This window comes from Poeciliopsis prolifica, unplaced genomic scaffold (assembly GCF_027474105.1).
Source record: "Poeciliopsis prolifica strain line A6 unplaced genomic scaffold, Auburn_PproV2 SCAFFOLD004, whole genome shotgun sequence".
Classification (NCBI taxonomy): Eukaryota; Metazoa; Chordata; class Actinopteri; order Cyprinodontiformes; family Poeciliidae; genus Poeciliopsis; species Poeciliopsis prolifica.
The window spans coordinates 6,721,995-6,737,265 of record NW_026562379.1 but is presented as its reverse complement, the minus strand read 5'-3'; the positions used below and the strand labels follow the sequence as shown (position 1 = coordinate 6,737,265).

General features: G+C 41.5%; 2 protein-coding genes across 2 annotated transcripts; one reads left to right on the top strand and one right to left on the bottom strand.

Annotated features, from left to right (window-relative positions):
• Positions 1–367: 367 nt before the first annotated feature.
• On the bottom strand, positions 368–4,464 carry tubd1 (tubulin, delta 1). The gene is made up of 8 exons (XM_055028548.1): positions 4,209–4,464; positions 3,980–4,127; positions 3,077–3,293; positions 2,591–2,822; positions 2,057–2,221; positions 1,819–1,950; positions 706–889; positions 368–584 (listed from the first exon to the last, which is right to left on the bottom strand). The coding sequence occupies exons 1-8, from the start codon at positions 4,357–4,359 to the stop codon at positions 479–481; spliced, it is 1,335 nt and encodes a 444-aa protein (XP_054884523.1). The 5' UTR covers positions 4,360–4,464; the 3' UTR covers positions 368–478.
• A 1,759-nt stretch (positions 4,465–6,223) lies between these two features.
• Positions 6,224–15,245, top strand: rps6kb1b (ribosomal protein S6 kinase b, polypeptide 1b). The gene is made up of 15 exons (XM_055027962.1): positions 6,224–6,407; positions 7,259–7,302; positions 7,378–7,498; positions 7,649–7,717; positions 9,079–9,226; positions 9,638–9,695; positions 10,550–10,650; positions 11,435–11,525; positions 11,610–11,700; positions 11,791–11,898; positions 11,978–12,040; positions 12,150–12,227; positions 12,315–12,422; positions 13,893–14,005; positions 14,101–15,245. The coding sequence occupies exons 1-15, from the start codon at positions 6,339–6,341 to the stop codon at positions 14,333–14,335; spliced, it is 1,497 nt and encodes a 498-aa protein (XP_054883937.1). The 5' UTR covers positions 6,224–6,338; the 3' UTR covers positions 14,336–15,245.
• The last annotated feature ends 26 nt before the right edge of the window (positions 15,246–15,271 follow it).

Genomic DNA, 15,271 nt, shown 5'->3' with positions numbered 1-15,271 from the left:
CAGCTGGAAGCAGCACAATGAGGGAGAATAGTTGTGATCATAAATAGAGTGGGAGCTTCCTGAAGAGAGAAGCCAAATTTCAAAGCATCAAATAGAAAAATGTTCTTTTCTTTTAAGTTATTTTTAATATATACAATATTTTTATATATATATAATTGTAGGTAACAGTTATTTGATTGTGCTATAAAATAGCAAATGTCTTGGAATTTAAAGTTCAATGTTTTAAATACTAAACATTTCATGTTTAGTATTTAGTATATATATATATATATAAGAGTAAAGATTGTGAAAATCAAACCTTTCAGCAAGTCACAACCTTTAGCCATGAAGGTATGAAGAAATAAACGCCGACAGTGTTCCTAAAGCAAATTATTTTATTTATACAATTTTTTTAAAACATCTACCAAAATAAATAATGCAGTTAAAATCAGTCCATTGTGTTGCTTGGTGTCCCCTCTCACAGCTACTCTCAGCTGACCTACTGAAGCTCAGAGTAGCTGGAGATCACCTGCTCTAGAGATGTAAAGCTATCAAGAAAATCTTCCTCTGAGATCCCAAATTTAACATACTGATGGATGTAGGCCCTGCAGGAAAAAATACCATTGATCAAGACTAATTATTTAACCGACTTAGACTGGATTGAGATGAATAGAAATGATGAAACTGAAGTTTTTATTGAGTCAAGGTTGTTCTAGTCCAACTTACCTGGAAGCAAACATGTTCCAGGCTTTTCTCACCATGTCATCCAGAGGTCTGAGCAGAGCCTGGCTGTTACTAACTAATGTTGCAGACTTCTCATACTTATTGAAGGGAATGGGAGATTTCCACAAGCTAAGTGCTTCGTCTGATGGAAGCCATGAAGTATAAATAGATGAGTCTTCAAATCCCCCTGGGGATAAAAACAGAATTCACACCTGTTAAAGATTTGCTTACAGCGTTACTCAGGCACTTCTTGATGCAGTGCTGTTCAAAACTATTCTTAACGTTTTGTCAATTTACAGCTAAAAACGTAAATTGATATTTTTTGATAGACACACCAAAACTAAATCTTGTCGAAAACCCCCTGCACTCTGTTACCCTCAATTCAGGTGGGTATCAGTATGTTTGCTTAAAATACAAAAAATAATGAACATAATGCAAAACGAGAACCCAGTTTGATTAAAATTATTTAACCTAGTTAGGATGGCAAAAATTAATCTTCTATTTTTTTAATATCGATAAATATTGGAAGGACTTGATTGGCCTCAGTCTAGTTAAGAGGACATTTTCATTCTTTGCACATCTAGACCAATATGTTGGCCCAGACTTCTTTGACTGAACACAGTGCATCTGTGAACATCAATTTTTAAATGTACCACAGAATACTAATGACAAGCATCATGTTTGTATTTTGTCTGGAGTATTTCAACACAGGAATAGGCTTTGATCCAGGTCAGTCTGCTGTAGCAGTGGCTATGTGTTTAGGTTTGTGTTCCCACTGGAAGGTCTGACCGCCATTTTTAGGGAATAGAGTGTTCAAAGAGGATGACCATTTTTTTTGCACCTTTGCCAAAAACCCTAAATTCGGCCTAATCTCACCAGTTGCTAATATTGCAACTGCAAACAGTATTCTCTTTTAAATATGGCTTCCACAAAGACGGGGTATCATTAAAAACCAGATGCCTTCTGTAGTGAAACTGTTCCTCTGGACTTTATCTAGCAATGTCTGACTTAATGGGGCTCAACACTTGGACACAGTACTTCAGTGTGGAAGAAAACCATCAATCATTTTTTCTTCCACTTCATGAATCCGTATCAAATTCAGCCGTGTTCTCTGACCCGTCTCTGCACTGTAGACATCCTTTCCCCTCAGGATGAGCAGGTTGGCCAGGGAGGTGTTGAAGCTGCCAACTGAGAGAATCCTGCTCCGCCCTGTTGACGCTGGAGGTGGACAGACCTGCCAGTCTATACCTACAACAAAAAAATTATCTTCAACTCAGAGATTATAGACTTTCCTTTTAGTACTACTAATGGTGAGTGAGCTAGCTATAATTCTATTTTTGGACTGAAATCTCACCTCCTTCCATCTTGCTGTTGGAGATTAGCATCTGCCGCAGGTGTTTGAGCAGCGCCGGCCAGCTGAAGGTGCTGAAGGCGATGGAGGAGCTGGCCATCTGGGGGATGGTGCACACATTCAGCAGCTTGTACTCTGGGTGGCAGGCGAGAGCGCTCATCAACTCACCTGAAAATCAAAGAGTTACAAGAACATTATGGAACAATTTACACACGATTTAAATTGTAGAACCACAACTGAGAAAAGCATGCATGGCTCTTAAAAATTTTTCCAGGTAAATTTCTTCACTTTTCTGAACTCAACTTTCCAGATTACTTATTATAATTTCAAAAATCTAAAATACAAGAGCTGATTGTGAATTTAAAACAATTACGCTTTCAAGTGTAGACTTTTATCTGTTAAAAAGACAACACATCAGGAACGGCGGTAGGATACAAGGAAAGGAGAACCCACGGCTGGAAGGAAAGAAACTGAAAACTGAAATCAGATTCCCAGGCCTTTCTGACTGCGTATAAAACTTGAGTGTTCTGCTCTTACCAATAGGATGCCTACTGTACTCTCCGCAGGAAACGGGCGTGAACGTGGGCTGCAGCACCCCACCCAGCTGGTGAGCGATGACCCTGTTGATGTCACTGAAAGAGATCTGCTTGATCTTCAGCAGCTGACTGCAGGTCTTGTGCACAATGTCGTTCTCGTGCACCAGGATGGCATCAGAGAGCTGGTAGAGGTGTGCAAGCGTCAGCACTGAGTTGTAGTTCTGGACAATCACCTGGAAGAATGGAGTGTGGAGAGATGACTTCATGAAAAACTCTACAGTGGAAGAATATGGATGTAAGGTTATGATTTCAGTTTCCTATTTATTTCAAGTATGTACTCCAGTTTATTATAGACAGGGAGAAGTTATTCTCAGTCAGGATTTGACCCTGAAGGCAACATCCAGCAAGTCAGATTGAATTTATTTACAAATACAACCAAGCCTCGCTCTTGTCCATGAATGTAACAAGTAAATTAATATTGACATACTTCCCCAGTCCCATATGGCCAGGTGAGGTGGTTAAGGACAAACGACGATGGGTAGACGTCTTTGAGACACTGAGTGATGAAAGTACCGACTCCTGAGCCTGTCCCCCCTGCGACACTCATGATGGGGATGAACCCTGCCAGCATGTCGCAGCGCTCCACCTCCCTCCTCACCAGCTCCTCCACCGCGTCTCTGTGACGAGGGCCATGCACGCAATACCTGGATGGATGATAATGTGGGTATGATGAGAAAACTTCCTCTTGTCTGGAGATGAAAGGCCAACTATGATGCTTTTCAAAAGCATTTAAAAGCATTAAATGTGTGATATATCAACATCTAGGTAGTGCATTGTTTTGAAATCTAAGGAAAATGAAAGGTTTTAAAACCTTTTTATTTATAATGAGACACCTAGATAAAACACAAAGTCAGAGAAACAATGACACACGTTAGGTCAAATAATGTCCATATATTACAACGACCTGTCAAGCTCCACAACAAAATGAAATCTGTGTTAAAATGTGAAAATTGAGGTTCAGACGTTCTCCATCCAACCTAACCCAGCTGAGTTACTTTGCTAAAGGTGAGCTTGCAATGTGTTGATTAGTAAATAAGTAGATAAATGAAAACCATGCATCATGTCCAGTACATTTCACAATTAAAATCCCAGACATTACACGGAACGGGTTCCCTCCAGTGTATTACAAGCCTGGCAGACCGCCAGGCTTTACTTGCACCCCCACCAGGCTTAGCATTGCTTAATTATTGAAGTTTTTAAAACTTAATACAGTTTCTGGGGTAAACCCCGCATAGAAGTTTGTGTTTCAAAGGGAAAAACGTTGAAGGGTGCGATGCTGTTGCAATGCACTGTATGGTATTCCAGTTCATGTGGTTTGTGAACATCTCACCCATTGGCCCAGTTGTTTCCGGAGCCCTGTTTCTGGCTGAAGTGGGAAGTTTCTCCGTACCTCCACCTGCCAGACTTCGCAGCCTTGTTCATGCTGTGGTTGATCACTTTGGGCTCCATGTCGAACAGCACCGCCCTGGCTTCAAGCTCTAACACACACAGACTGTATCAAAACGTGCCCACATTGCAGCGATCATTCGTATTTGAAGTCATCTGGGAGCCTCGCTTACCTCCCTGTGGGGTCTGGCGGAAGAAGCGCTCACGGCTGACGGCGCTGTACGTTTTCCTGTGGACGTCTCGAGCATCGCTGCAAATGACGTCAAACAGCTCCTGTCCCACCTGGTTACCGCACTGACCCAGCTGGACCGTCACCACAGACATGGTCAGACCTGTGCGGTGTCTCAGTCACTTAATCACGCCATTTTTTGGCTGCATTTGCAGACTTCTGGCTGTGTTTTGGAAGCGGCGCTCGTAGTTGATACGTCATTTCCGGCTTCAACTATCAAACGTTTTCAAAATAAAATATAGATTCGATGTCATTTGACATACAACGATGTTTTTGAGTTTTGTTTTTTTAAAGTGTACTTCATAGCATAAAAATTGATGACATAATTAATCTCCAGCTTGCTTGATTGAGAAAAAAACACTTATTGTATTATTAACTGTTTGCTCCTCATTTAACCAGGCCCTTACTATTATTATTCTGTTTATAGCCTTACAAAGAAACAAAAAAGATTCAGTGGAAGAAAAAAAATATTATTCTTTGACCAATAAGGTAAATTTATTGTTTAATCAAGACTATCATGCATATTTAGAACATTTGTAGTCAAAATTAGTATTGTCCAGAGAGCCTTTCTTCCTGACTATTTATAAGGACAATTTTGAGATGTTTGACATCTGATTATGTGTTTAAAACTTATATTTGCGTGAATGCAGGGAAGAAAGATGGATTTCGATCTCAATCTAAACATGCTGTGCATGGGTAACATGGGCAATCCCTGCGGCAGCATCTAATCAGAGGAGGCATGAGACCTCGATACCTGTTTGGGTCTCCTCTTGTATAAATTACTGCATCAATGCGCCATGACATGACAATCAGCCTGTAGCACTGTGGGTGTAATGGAAGCCCAGGTTGCTTTAATTGATACCTTTAATTGGACTATTATGCAACAGTCCAGTTCCTTTTCTCCTTCGCCCAGGTGAGACACCTCTGACATTGTCTTTGCTTCAGGAGTGGCTCCTGAAGCATACAAGGGAAATGCAACATTGGTAGCCTATAACTAGTATTCATCAGAGTGCCTGGAATGGACACACAGATGAATACTGATCTCAAGGCTGTGGTTTTTCCTGTTGCTAGTGCACCTTTTCCTAGCACACGTCTTCCTTCCACTCAATTTACTTTTAATGTGTTTGGATACAGAACTTTGTGAACAACCAGATTCTTCAGCAATGACTTTTTGTATCTTACCCTTCTTGTGAAGGGCATCAATGACTCTCTTCTGGATGTCTGTCCAGTCAGACTAATTGTCTAGTGTCTACTAAAACGAAGTTAAAGACCATTTAAAGGCTCAGGAAACACTCAACCTCAGTTGTTTTGACTTAATTAATGGACAAAGGTGTGACACCTTGAGTTTCCATCAATTACCTTTTTCACAATATTCTAATTTTCTGAGATACTCAGTTTTCATTATTTGTAAAGCCACAATCACCACAATCACCAGAAACAAAAGCTTAGAATAAAAGCTTAGATTATAGCGTTGATCACACAACGCTATGTGTGATCAGCGTTGTATTATAAGCCTGGCAGGCCACCAGGCTTTACTTGTGGCCCCACCAGGCTTAGCATTTTTTATTTAGTTTTGTCTATTTTTTTTGTCATTGTCTTTTTAAAATCTATGTAGTTGGTGTTCAGATATTAATATTCCAGTCTTCCAGTAACGCATGACTATCAAGTGTTATTTTCAAATTTCCTGTCAACGTTAAACCTTTTTTAACTCAAAAACATGGCGGCGGCGGGATGAAAGACAGCGCTCGCGCCCCGAGCACCGGGCTGAGCAAGTTTTCTGGGGGGGAAACCCCCTTGTGACGATTCTATAATGTACGAGTTCTACTTTCTGAGATTACTGGCAATAAATATTTCACTTTCACCACAACATTCGAGTGTTTAGAGATGTGCCAGCGTTTAGTGCAGCGGTGCCTTTGCATATGAGACAAGACGTTCCCGCCCCCTTGTGGAGCGTCGCAATGCGCCTGCTCCGTGTAGTAGCCGGTTATGGCGGCCGTGCGTGTTTGTCCATGAGGTGGGGGGACGCCTGCTGTACCTGCGGTCTGTGACACAACAACCTGAGCGACGCGCTGCCATGGCCGGAGTGTTTGACATCGATCTGGACCAGCCGGAGGAAAATGTCTCCGACGACGAGAACGATGAGGTACTTCACCAGAGGCTGTCAGAGGAGAAACTCCCCGCCGTACGAACAGCTAGCAGCGTTAGCCTGGTCGTCCGCCAGCAGCCACCGCAGGCCCTGCAGGCTGCAGCAGCCGGGGTCTGTCCGGGCCTCACAAACTGTTTCTTACTATCAGCATGGTCGCAAACGCAACAAAACAAGCGCCTTCCGTTTTTAATGGCACTACAGCTCGGTTCAGGAGTGAGTTTTATGCGTTGTTAAGGCTGTCAGCGTCGCTGTCACGCAGCGGTTGTGCAAAACATCCTTACTTGGCCAAAGGTGCAGCAGTGATAAATGTGGCTCCGTGTGCAACAGTTTATTTTGGCAAAATGTGACAGAGTGGGGCTGTGTTGGCTGAGGACTGGCTGCCCGGTAGCTTGTGTTTATACTGAGATAGGAAAACAGCTATTGCAGAGTTTTAGCGCACAAATTGATCTCTATTTAAATCGTCAATCATGCCTTGTCCAGCCGTCTAACCCAAAGAGTGTGACATGATTGTAAAAAGTTTTTTAATCTCATGTTTAGTTTTTTTCATTGAGATGAAAATAAGGCTAAGGTTTAGCATTATGAATGTTTACCTTGTATGTACTGTCTCACGTTTATGTGATTCTCTCTGAGGAAAATAATCAGAATCAGTCAATGTTAAACATTTAAAATATAGATGTGAAGAAAAAAATCACTTTTTTCTAAAAGTATCTACTTCACAGGAATGCATAGAGTCAAACTTCAACAAGTTTTAAAATGCCCAATGATTTCATACCCCAGAAAATAATGCACATTTTTGATAAAGTATTTAATGTCTTCTTTGCTGATCAGCGTTCTGCTCTCCCTCCCAGACTCAAAACATTGACATCATGGATCAGAGCAGTGGGTTTCAGTTGTAAGTATTCGATTATGTCACTACTTTTAAAATGGTCCAAAAGAGAAGCCTAATTCTTTACATTTCTCTCTACAGCAATTTGGACGACTGCGAGAAGATCGAGATCTCAGAGGACAACGTCAATCAGGGGACGGAGAACATCAGACCAGAGTGCTTTGAGCTGCTGCGGGTCCTCGGAAAAGGCGGCTATGGAAAGGTATGGAGTCCAGTGAACATGCCGTTTGAGCGGCTTGTGTGGTGAATTATTTTGCCTCTATAATGTCATGCTGACCCATGTTTTTCCCCAAAACTGCCTGTGTGACTTTTCCGAACACTTAATTTTTTTTTTTTTTTCCTTGCTCTCCAGGTTTTCCAAGTTCGGAAAGTTGTCGGAGCTGCAGCCGGCAAAATATTTGCCATGAAAGTTTTGAAAAAGGTATTTAATTTTTTTTTTTTGCAGTCTGTCTCTGAGTTGTATTTTAGCAAAAGCACAGATACAGTTTTGGTTATGTAACCCTACTGTTTGCTTTATAAATTAACATTACATTGCTTCTGTCTGCACATATGGGCTGCTGCTGAAGTCAGTGGTGGGGTAAGATTTCACTGCTAGTTGGTAGACTGCCAGCTGCTCTGCTGCAGCCTCGTGTCTTTAAATGCTCCACTCGAGCCCATTAGGTCCAGCTTCATGTTGGAGGGATTGCCTTCCACGACCTTGGTGACATATTAAAGAACTGCTACGTCACGCTCGCGGAGATTTGGTGGCAAAACCTAACAGTGGAAAGCATAAACACCATTTTCGGTAAAGATCTGATAGAGGCTCACAATTGTGGAACGTATGAAATTTTAAGTTTGTCAAGACTTGTCCAAAAGTCCCAGGCGACAAGCACTGAATTTATAGCGGAAGTGAAGCTTCTCAACTGAACTTCATAATGTTTTTCTTAGTTTTCCGGGAGTTTTGTGTTGCTTATAATGTTGCTGTGTAGTAAAAATAAGAACTTTAATCCGTTGCCTTCTGGGTGTGTCTGTATTTTGTGAATTTGGCTGAAAATTCAGAATAAGAATATCAACTCTAATGTTGCTGCCACAACAGCTCTGAACGCTCGCTGCTGAGACGACAGAGTTGTTGACAGGCAGCTCGTGAGCTGTCAGACAGAAGTGTTTAGTAAACGGAAGTGAGGAAAGCAGCAGAGAGTAGAGACTGTCGACAGATGAAAAATCTGGACTTTCACATCTCCAAAAAAAGGCTGCAGAGGCCGGGTTAGGAGCCACTCTGGGGTGTCAGAACCAGAATGAATTGAAAAGATGATTCTTGTCTCAGACCACAACTTCACAACTTTTTTTGGGGAAAAGTCTCCCTCAGTTTAATCAAAAATGCTGTGATATCTATGCTGTATTTTCATAGATTCTTTGATCATTCTTTAACTCACATTTAAACTTTAATTAAAACAGCCAGAACAACGAGAGCAAAAGGTGGCAGACCTCCATGGAGAGCAAGTACAAGCTTGTGAAAACAGGATGTTATCGCTTGTAGCAATTTCTGCATGAACAGAGGGAGTTTTATAATCTCTTTGCAAAATGTTTTTTTTTTTTAAATCTGCACATGCAAAATGAAACTTAGCATGTGGACGGGAGGCTCTAACACAGAAGAGGAGAATGGGAGACAAAGTTCTCGCTGTACTTTAGTACAATAGAAATTATCCAGTGATCATCCTGCAGTGTGTGTATCATCTTACATTCATTTATATCATTTATATATTTTTTTTTCTGATTTTACTTCCCTGTGCTTCCGGCTTCCAGGCTATGATTGTACGTAACGCTAAGGACACGGCTCATACCAAGGCAGAGAGGAACATTCTGGAGGAAGTGAAGCATCCCTTCATCGTTGATCTCATCTACGCCTTCCAGACGGGAGGGAAGCTCTATCTCATTCTGGAGTACCTCAGTGGTCTGTAACACTAAAAAAAAACAAAACGCAACACACCAGACCTGCTATTTTTGTTTTTAAACTTATCTCTATAACATGTTATTCTGGTAAATGAGCCTGAGTTTGTATCCATGTATTAATAATGTTTCTGTGACATCAGTTGTTTGCAACCGTTTTATTTTCAGCTTCAGAAGGCAACAGAAGTACTCGGAGTACATATTGTTCCTGGGCAACAATCTTACACTGTCTCTTTAAATGGCAGATTAATGCAGCATGACTTAATAATACATTTCATAGAGGAAGATGCATTTGCAGCTCACAAGCTGGGTTTTGTTTGCGTTGTTGCTCTCGAAAAATGTTACTTTTTGGATCGTCCTGAGAACTTGGATGTTGCTTATTTTAGATGCATAAAGATGTTGTTCTGCTGTGCAGGAGGGGAGCTCTTCATGCAGCTGGAGAGAGAGGGCATCTTCATGGAAGACACAGCCTGGTGAGGATTGTTTGGCATCAGATGTCGGTCATTAACTGTTGACAGCATTATTGATTTTATTTTATTTTTTTTCCGTTCTTCTGTTTTGCATCATCTAACAGGAAGTCGCCTTTTAAGATTCTTATTTGTCCAGGCAAGTTGTCATGTAGAAGTGCTAATCCAACTTGCAGTGATAACCTCTTACTGGAAAATCTAAGTCAAATAAATTTGAGTACGTTTACTCAATGATCCGTAATAATTAAGAGGTTGTTTTCATCCGTGAGGAAAAAGCATTTTTGGTGCTGCTGCTCAGAACTGATCAGAATAGATTCAGCTCCTCAGCAACAATTACTCCAGCCGGATTTCATGTCAAACAAAACATAAATATGTGAAAATCCCTCATGTCTGCTGTTGGGGATAGTGGAGGATCTGTGATGAAACGGGTCAATACTGGGTTAACTTGTTAAACATCACGTCATCATGAACTCCTTAAAACTCCGACATTTTAGTCTTTCAAAATGAACTATATCCAATGGCCAAATTGGATATGGTTCATTTTTCTGACCTGAAGCTGATAGAGAACATGAGGTGAGCTAGTAAGAAGCGAGCATAAGGGGGAACACTGGAGTCTGGGTGAGCTGCAGAGATTGTGCAAAGAATACTGGTCAAGTGTTGTCCCTTTGGCAAGTTTTAACACGATGGGTGCCAATAACACCTGACATTTAGTTTGAAGCAATTTATTATAAATTCAGAATTGGTTTTAGACCAGAAAACATGTAACAGTCCTTCTTCCGTTAATGTCACATTGATGTGATGTTTGGTGTAATATTATCAACTTTGAGGCATCATTTTATTTAGTCTTTTGTTGCGTGTAGTTTTTACCTCGCAGAGATCTCCATGGCTCTGGGTCATCTGCACCAAAAAGGCATCATCTACCGAGACCTGAAGCCTGAGAACATTATGCTCAACAGCCAAGGTTAGTCCGTCATGGATGATATGTAATATTTAGAGCCTTTTGAAGTATTCATGCTTCTTGATATTTTTTCTTACATGACAACTACAGACTTCAGTTTATTTGATCAGGATTTTAAGTGACAGACCAGCATCGACTGGACATGAGACAAGACAAAGTATTTGTGGTTCAGTGATCAAACATTTTTGCTTTAGTTTTAAATTAAAAAACTATTTTCCCCATTTGCCACACACCTGATTTAAATTAATGGGTAATTAAGCAAACTTCTGCAGCAATGGATGGGTTCATTTGAATCAGGTGTGCTGGAGTAGAGCTACATCTAAGACCTGCAGGACCTGGATTAAGAACTGCTGACCTAGTCAAAGCCCAGCCCTAAATTTAATAAAACTTCTGAGTGAGGTAATAAATATTTGATTGAAATAGTCTCCATCGAATTTTGCCCATCTTTCGATTTATCTTAAAAAGCTACAATTCTCTTTGATGCTTTAAATTCCTAAATATCTGCAGCTTTAATTGTTTTACAAAGTATTAATTCTCTGGTGTCGAATAGAAATGCATTCCTCAGATTTTATTTATAAAAACTGATAAAAACCATGTCTCTCTTTGACTCATATTTAAATTTTAGTTATATAAACTGATTTAAAAAAAAATGAAACTTGACAACGTGGAAAAGTTCAAGGGGTGTGAATACTTTTCAAATCAAAGTTTTATTTAATGCTCAGCTTCCAGCAGGTGCAATTAATTCATGTAAATGTTGGCGTCTAAATATTTCTTGATGTTCCTCCAGGTCATGTAAAACTGACTGACTTCGGTCTTTGTAAAGAATCCATTCATGACGGAACTGTTACTCACACTTTCTGTGGAACCATCGAATACATGTAGGTGTTTTCTCTGGGACCTCTGACCCAGTTGCACTCTTCATCTCTAACGGCCTCGGATGCTGTGGGCTCTCTGTGCTTCAGGGCTCCAGAGATCTTGATGAGGAGCGGCCACAACAGAGCGGTGGACTGGTGGAGTCTGGGCGCTCTGATGTACGACATGCTCACAGGAGCGGTCAGTGAAATGCGCTCAGTTTCATGATTATTGTTGTGAATCAGCGTAGGTATTGTGTTAATAACCCTGGTCTTTCCTCTCTAATTGTAGCCCCCCTTCACAGGTGAGAACCGGAAAAAGACCATTGATAAAATCCTGAAGTGTAAGCTGAGTCTCCCACCCTACCTCACACAGGAAGCAAGGGATCTCCTGAAACGGGTATGGTCTCCTCCATTTGCTTGAAGCTGATTATTTGCCCTGCTGGTTTCCTCTTAACATTTGGCTGCTGCTTGAACAGCTGCTGAAGAGAACAGCTTCATCACGACTCGGAGCCGGAACGGGAGACGCCACAGAGGTGCAGGTGAGAGCAATAGATGCAATAGTATATTCTCAAACTTCAGCCGGTTGTTATAAAACTTGTGATCAACTTGTGTAAATGATCTATTTTTAATTTTTTTTGTGTTCAATAGAGTCATTCTTTCTTTCGACACATCAACTGGGAAGATCTACTGGCCCGGAAAGTGGAGCCTCCCTTCAAACCTGTCCTTGTAAGTAAAACTATAAGCAGACAGTTTGGCTGAAACCGCTCATGTTGCTCTAATCCCAAACTTGTGTTTTGTCTCTGATCTGGCCAGCAATCAGCGGATGACGTGAGTCAGTTCGACTCGAAGTTCACCAGCCAGACTCCGGTGGACAGCCCTGACGACTCCACCCTCAGCGAGAGCGCAAATCAAGCCTTCCTGGTAAAACCTGAAGACACTTTACTTCACTTCTACCTTGTTTAGTAGCAGGTTTAATCTGAACTATTAGAGATGCAGTGACTCCACTTTATTCATTCCAGTGGATGTTTTTCAGAATTTGTTACGTTACAGTCTTAAACTCCAATTGCTTTGCACTTGTATTTTACTGAAAAGAAGGAAAATTATTTTAAATATTTTGTTTATTGTGAATGTATACAAAAAATGTAAAAAGTGTGACAGGTATATGTAGTCATGCCCATGTCCTGATACTCCTAAATAAAATCCAGTGCAGCACGAGTTGCTAAATGGTGACCAAGCTTTGAACATCTGATTCAGTACTGCTCAAACAACCAACAACAAAATGGAAAGAGTCAGGCACAACTGCAAACCTACCAAACAGCTAAACCAAAGCTCAGGATTAAGTGTCAATATTACAACTACCAGTCAGTTCAAAATCGATCTAAATCCAAAACATTTAATGCGTGTGTGTGTAAAGCGGCAGCAGTGTGCGTCACCTTGAGCAAACCACTCTCCTCTCTGGATCACAGCCATGGCAGCATCATGTGACGATGCTGCCATACTAAGAGAACTCCAGCAACAATCGACGTTCTGAGAAAGTTGGGACAGCTTGTGGATGATTTTCTGGGACAGGCTCACAGAATGATCCTGGAAGAAAACACATCCAAAGCTGCAAAAGATTTGAGACTGGAGCAGAGCTTTGGCTTCCAGCAGGACAATGTCTCTGAAGATCAGCTCAGAGCTACATTTGGGATCTCAAAACTAGTCCGGGTCAAGTCAACAGTCATTATCAGAACCTTCTTGAACTTGATTGGATTTTTGGAACAATGACCCGTTTAAAAAATAAAAACATTCCCATGTGCTAAAACGGCCCAGTCAAAGTCCAGAGATAAATTCACCTGACAATCGATTTAAAAATTGATGTTCAGATTCCTTCCACCCAATCCAACTGCTAAATGCTTATGAACATTTCAGCATCCATAGATGCAAACAGCTAGAGGAGAAATGATCCAAATCACTTTCAGGTGTAATTGCAGTGAAAGGAGATGCATTACAAAATAAATCTGAAATGCTTCTTGAATTTTTATTGATAAAATTTGCAAACCTTCTGTAATTTCCCTTCACATTTATGCGCTCTGCTGTGTTTGTCTTCCCAATGGGATGCATCCGAAGTGTGTGGTTGGAATGTTGCAATATGTGGAAAGTTGATTGCAAGGCATTCTGCAAACAGGATTGTTGCTCAGCAGGTAAATGTAACAAAAAATGACCATAAAAGACAAATGATGTGAAGTTGTTGACACTTTCTGTGTGTTTGTGCTCTATAATTGGGTTAAGATTAAACTTAGAAATGTCACAATAAGAGCCCAGGAAAGTATGGAAGTTTAGGGAAAGTTGTACAAAATATATATAATTAAAAGGTACGTCCCTTGTTTCCTTCCTTCGTGGTTTTCCCAGGGTTTTACTTATGTCGCGCCATCAGTTCTGGAAAACATCAAGGAGAAGTTTTCCTTTGAGCCAAAGATCCGCTCCCCTCGGCGCATCATGGACAGCCCAAGGGCTCTTCTCAGGTTTGTCGGCTGGTTTGCAGCAGTTCTGATGTGAGCTGATTATTTGCGTGACTCATTAACCTGCAGCCTCTAACCTGTAGTTTCTTTCCTGTCAGCCCGGGCTGGGCTCGCAGCCCCCACATCCCCGGCGTGGGACCGAGCGTCCTCCCCTCTCCTCTGGAGCAGCCCATGGATCTGTCCACCCCAGAGCAGATGGACATCACTAGTAGCTCTGAGGCCTCGGCCCCCCTCCCCATCCGACAGCCTGCGGGGGTCAACCTCGCCCAGATGAAGCAGCAAGCCTACCCCGTCGTGGCCAAACGGCCTGAGCATCTACGTATGAACCTATGACCCCTGACTTTATTTCTTCTCCCTCTGGTTTGGTGATATTTTTTTAAAAGCAAAGAAACAGGAACATATGCTAGAGACAATGAGAATCCAAACTTCTTGCACATCTGCACACCACATGTACTGTCACAACCTGGAGTGTGGGCTTGGGGCCGGCACTCCGGCAGACTACAGTTCAGTGCTAAAGGTGACGTCATTGCCTCGCCACCTCAGTCGACCTCCTGTCTCCGGCGATCATTTCTCACACTACGGTATGCTTGGAACTGAGACGCAGTCAGTCTGCTGGACTTTAAGATATCCAAAGTGCTTTGATCTCTTTTAGTCGATGCCAGTAAGCTCTACTGGATGGATTACTGACATGGTTCCTGGTTCTGGATTATGATCTGAATTAGGATTAATATTAAAATGAAAGAGTTGGTTGTTCCGATCAGACAAAAAGAGGCTCTATAAACGAAAGGTTTTGCTTTGTTTTACGAAGTCTTACCAAGTGGATCCATTTTCTGTGCTGTGCATCAACTCATAGAGCCTCCATTAAATAAAAAAAAACAAAAACTATCAATTCTTTTAGCATTTGTATTGTGAAATGACATCATGTGAAATCCATACTTGAGTTATCACTCTAATTCAGCTCCATTTTCTGCTTATCTGTGCTGATTACATAATACCACCTCCGGCTCTCCATCAGGCTGCTCAGGGACGCTCAGCGCGTCAAAACCTGGAGTGGGTCCGAATCTCCAGAACCAGTTCATCTGATCTCACCATCCGCAGCTCTGTGAAGATTCAGAGCTCCAAAGACCCGGAGACGCAGCCTCAGCTTCAGCTTCCTGCCTCAGCATTAACTTGTTCAGGAAAAACTATTTTACAACTCTCAAGATGCAAAAAGAAATTATGAATAAACTAAATAAAACATGCACATCATGTCTGTTTGTTTCCCCTCCA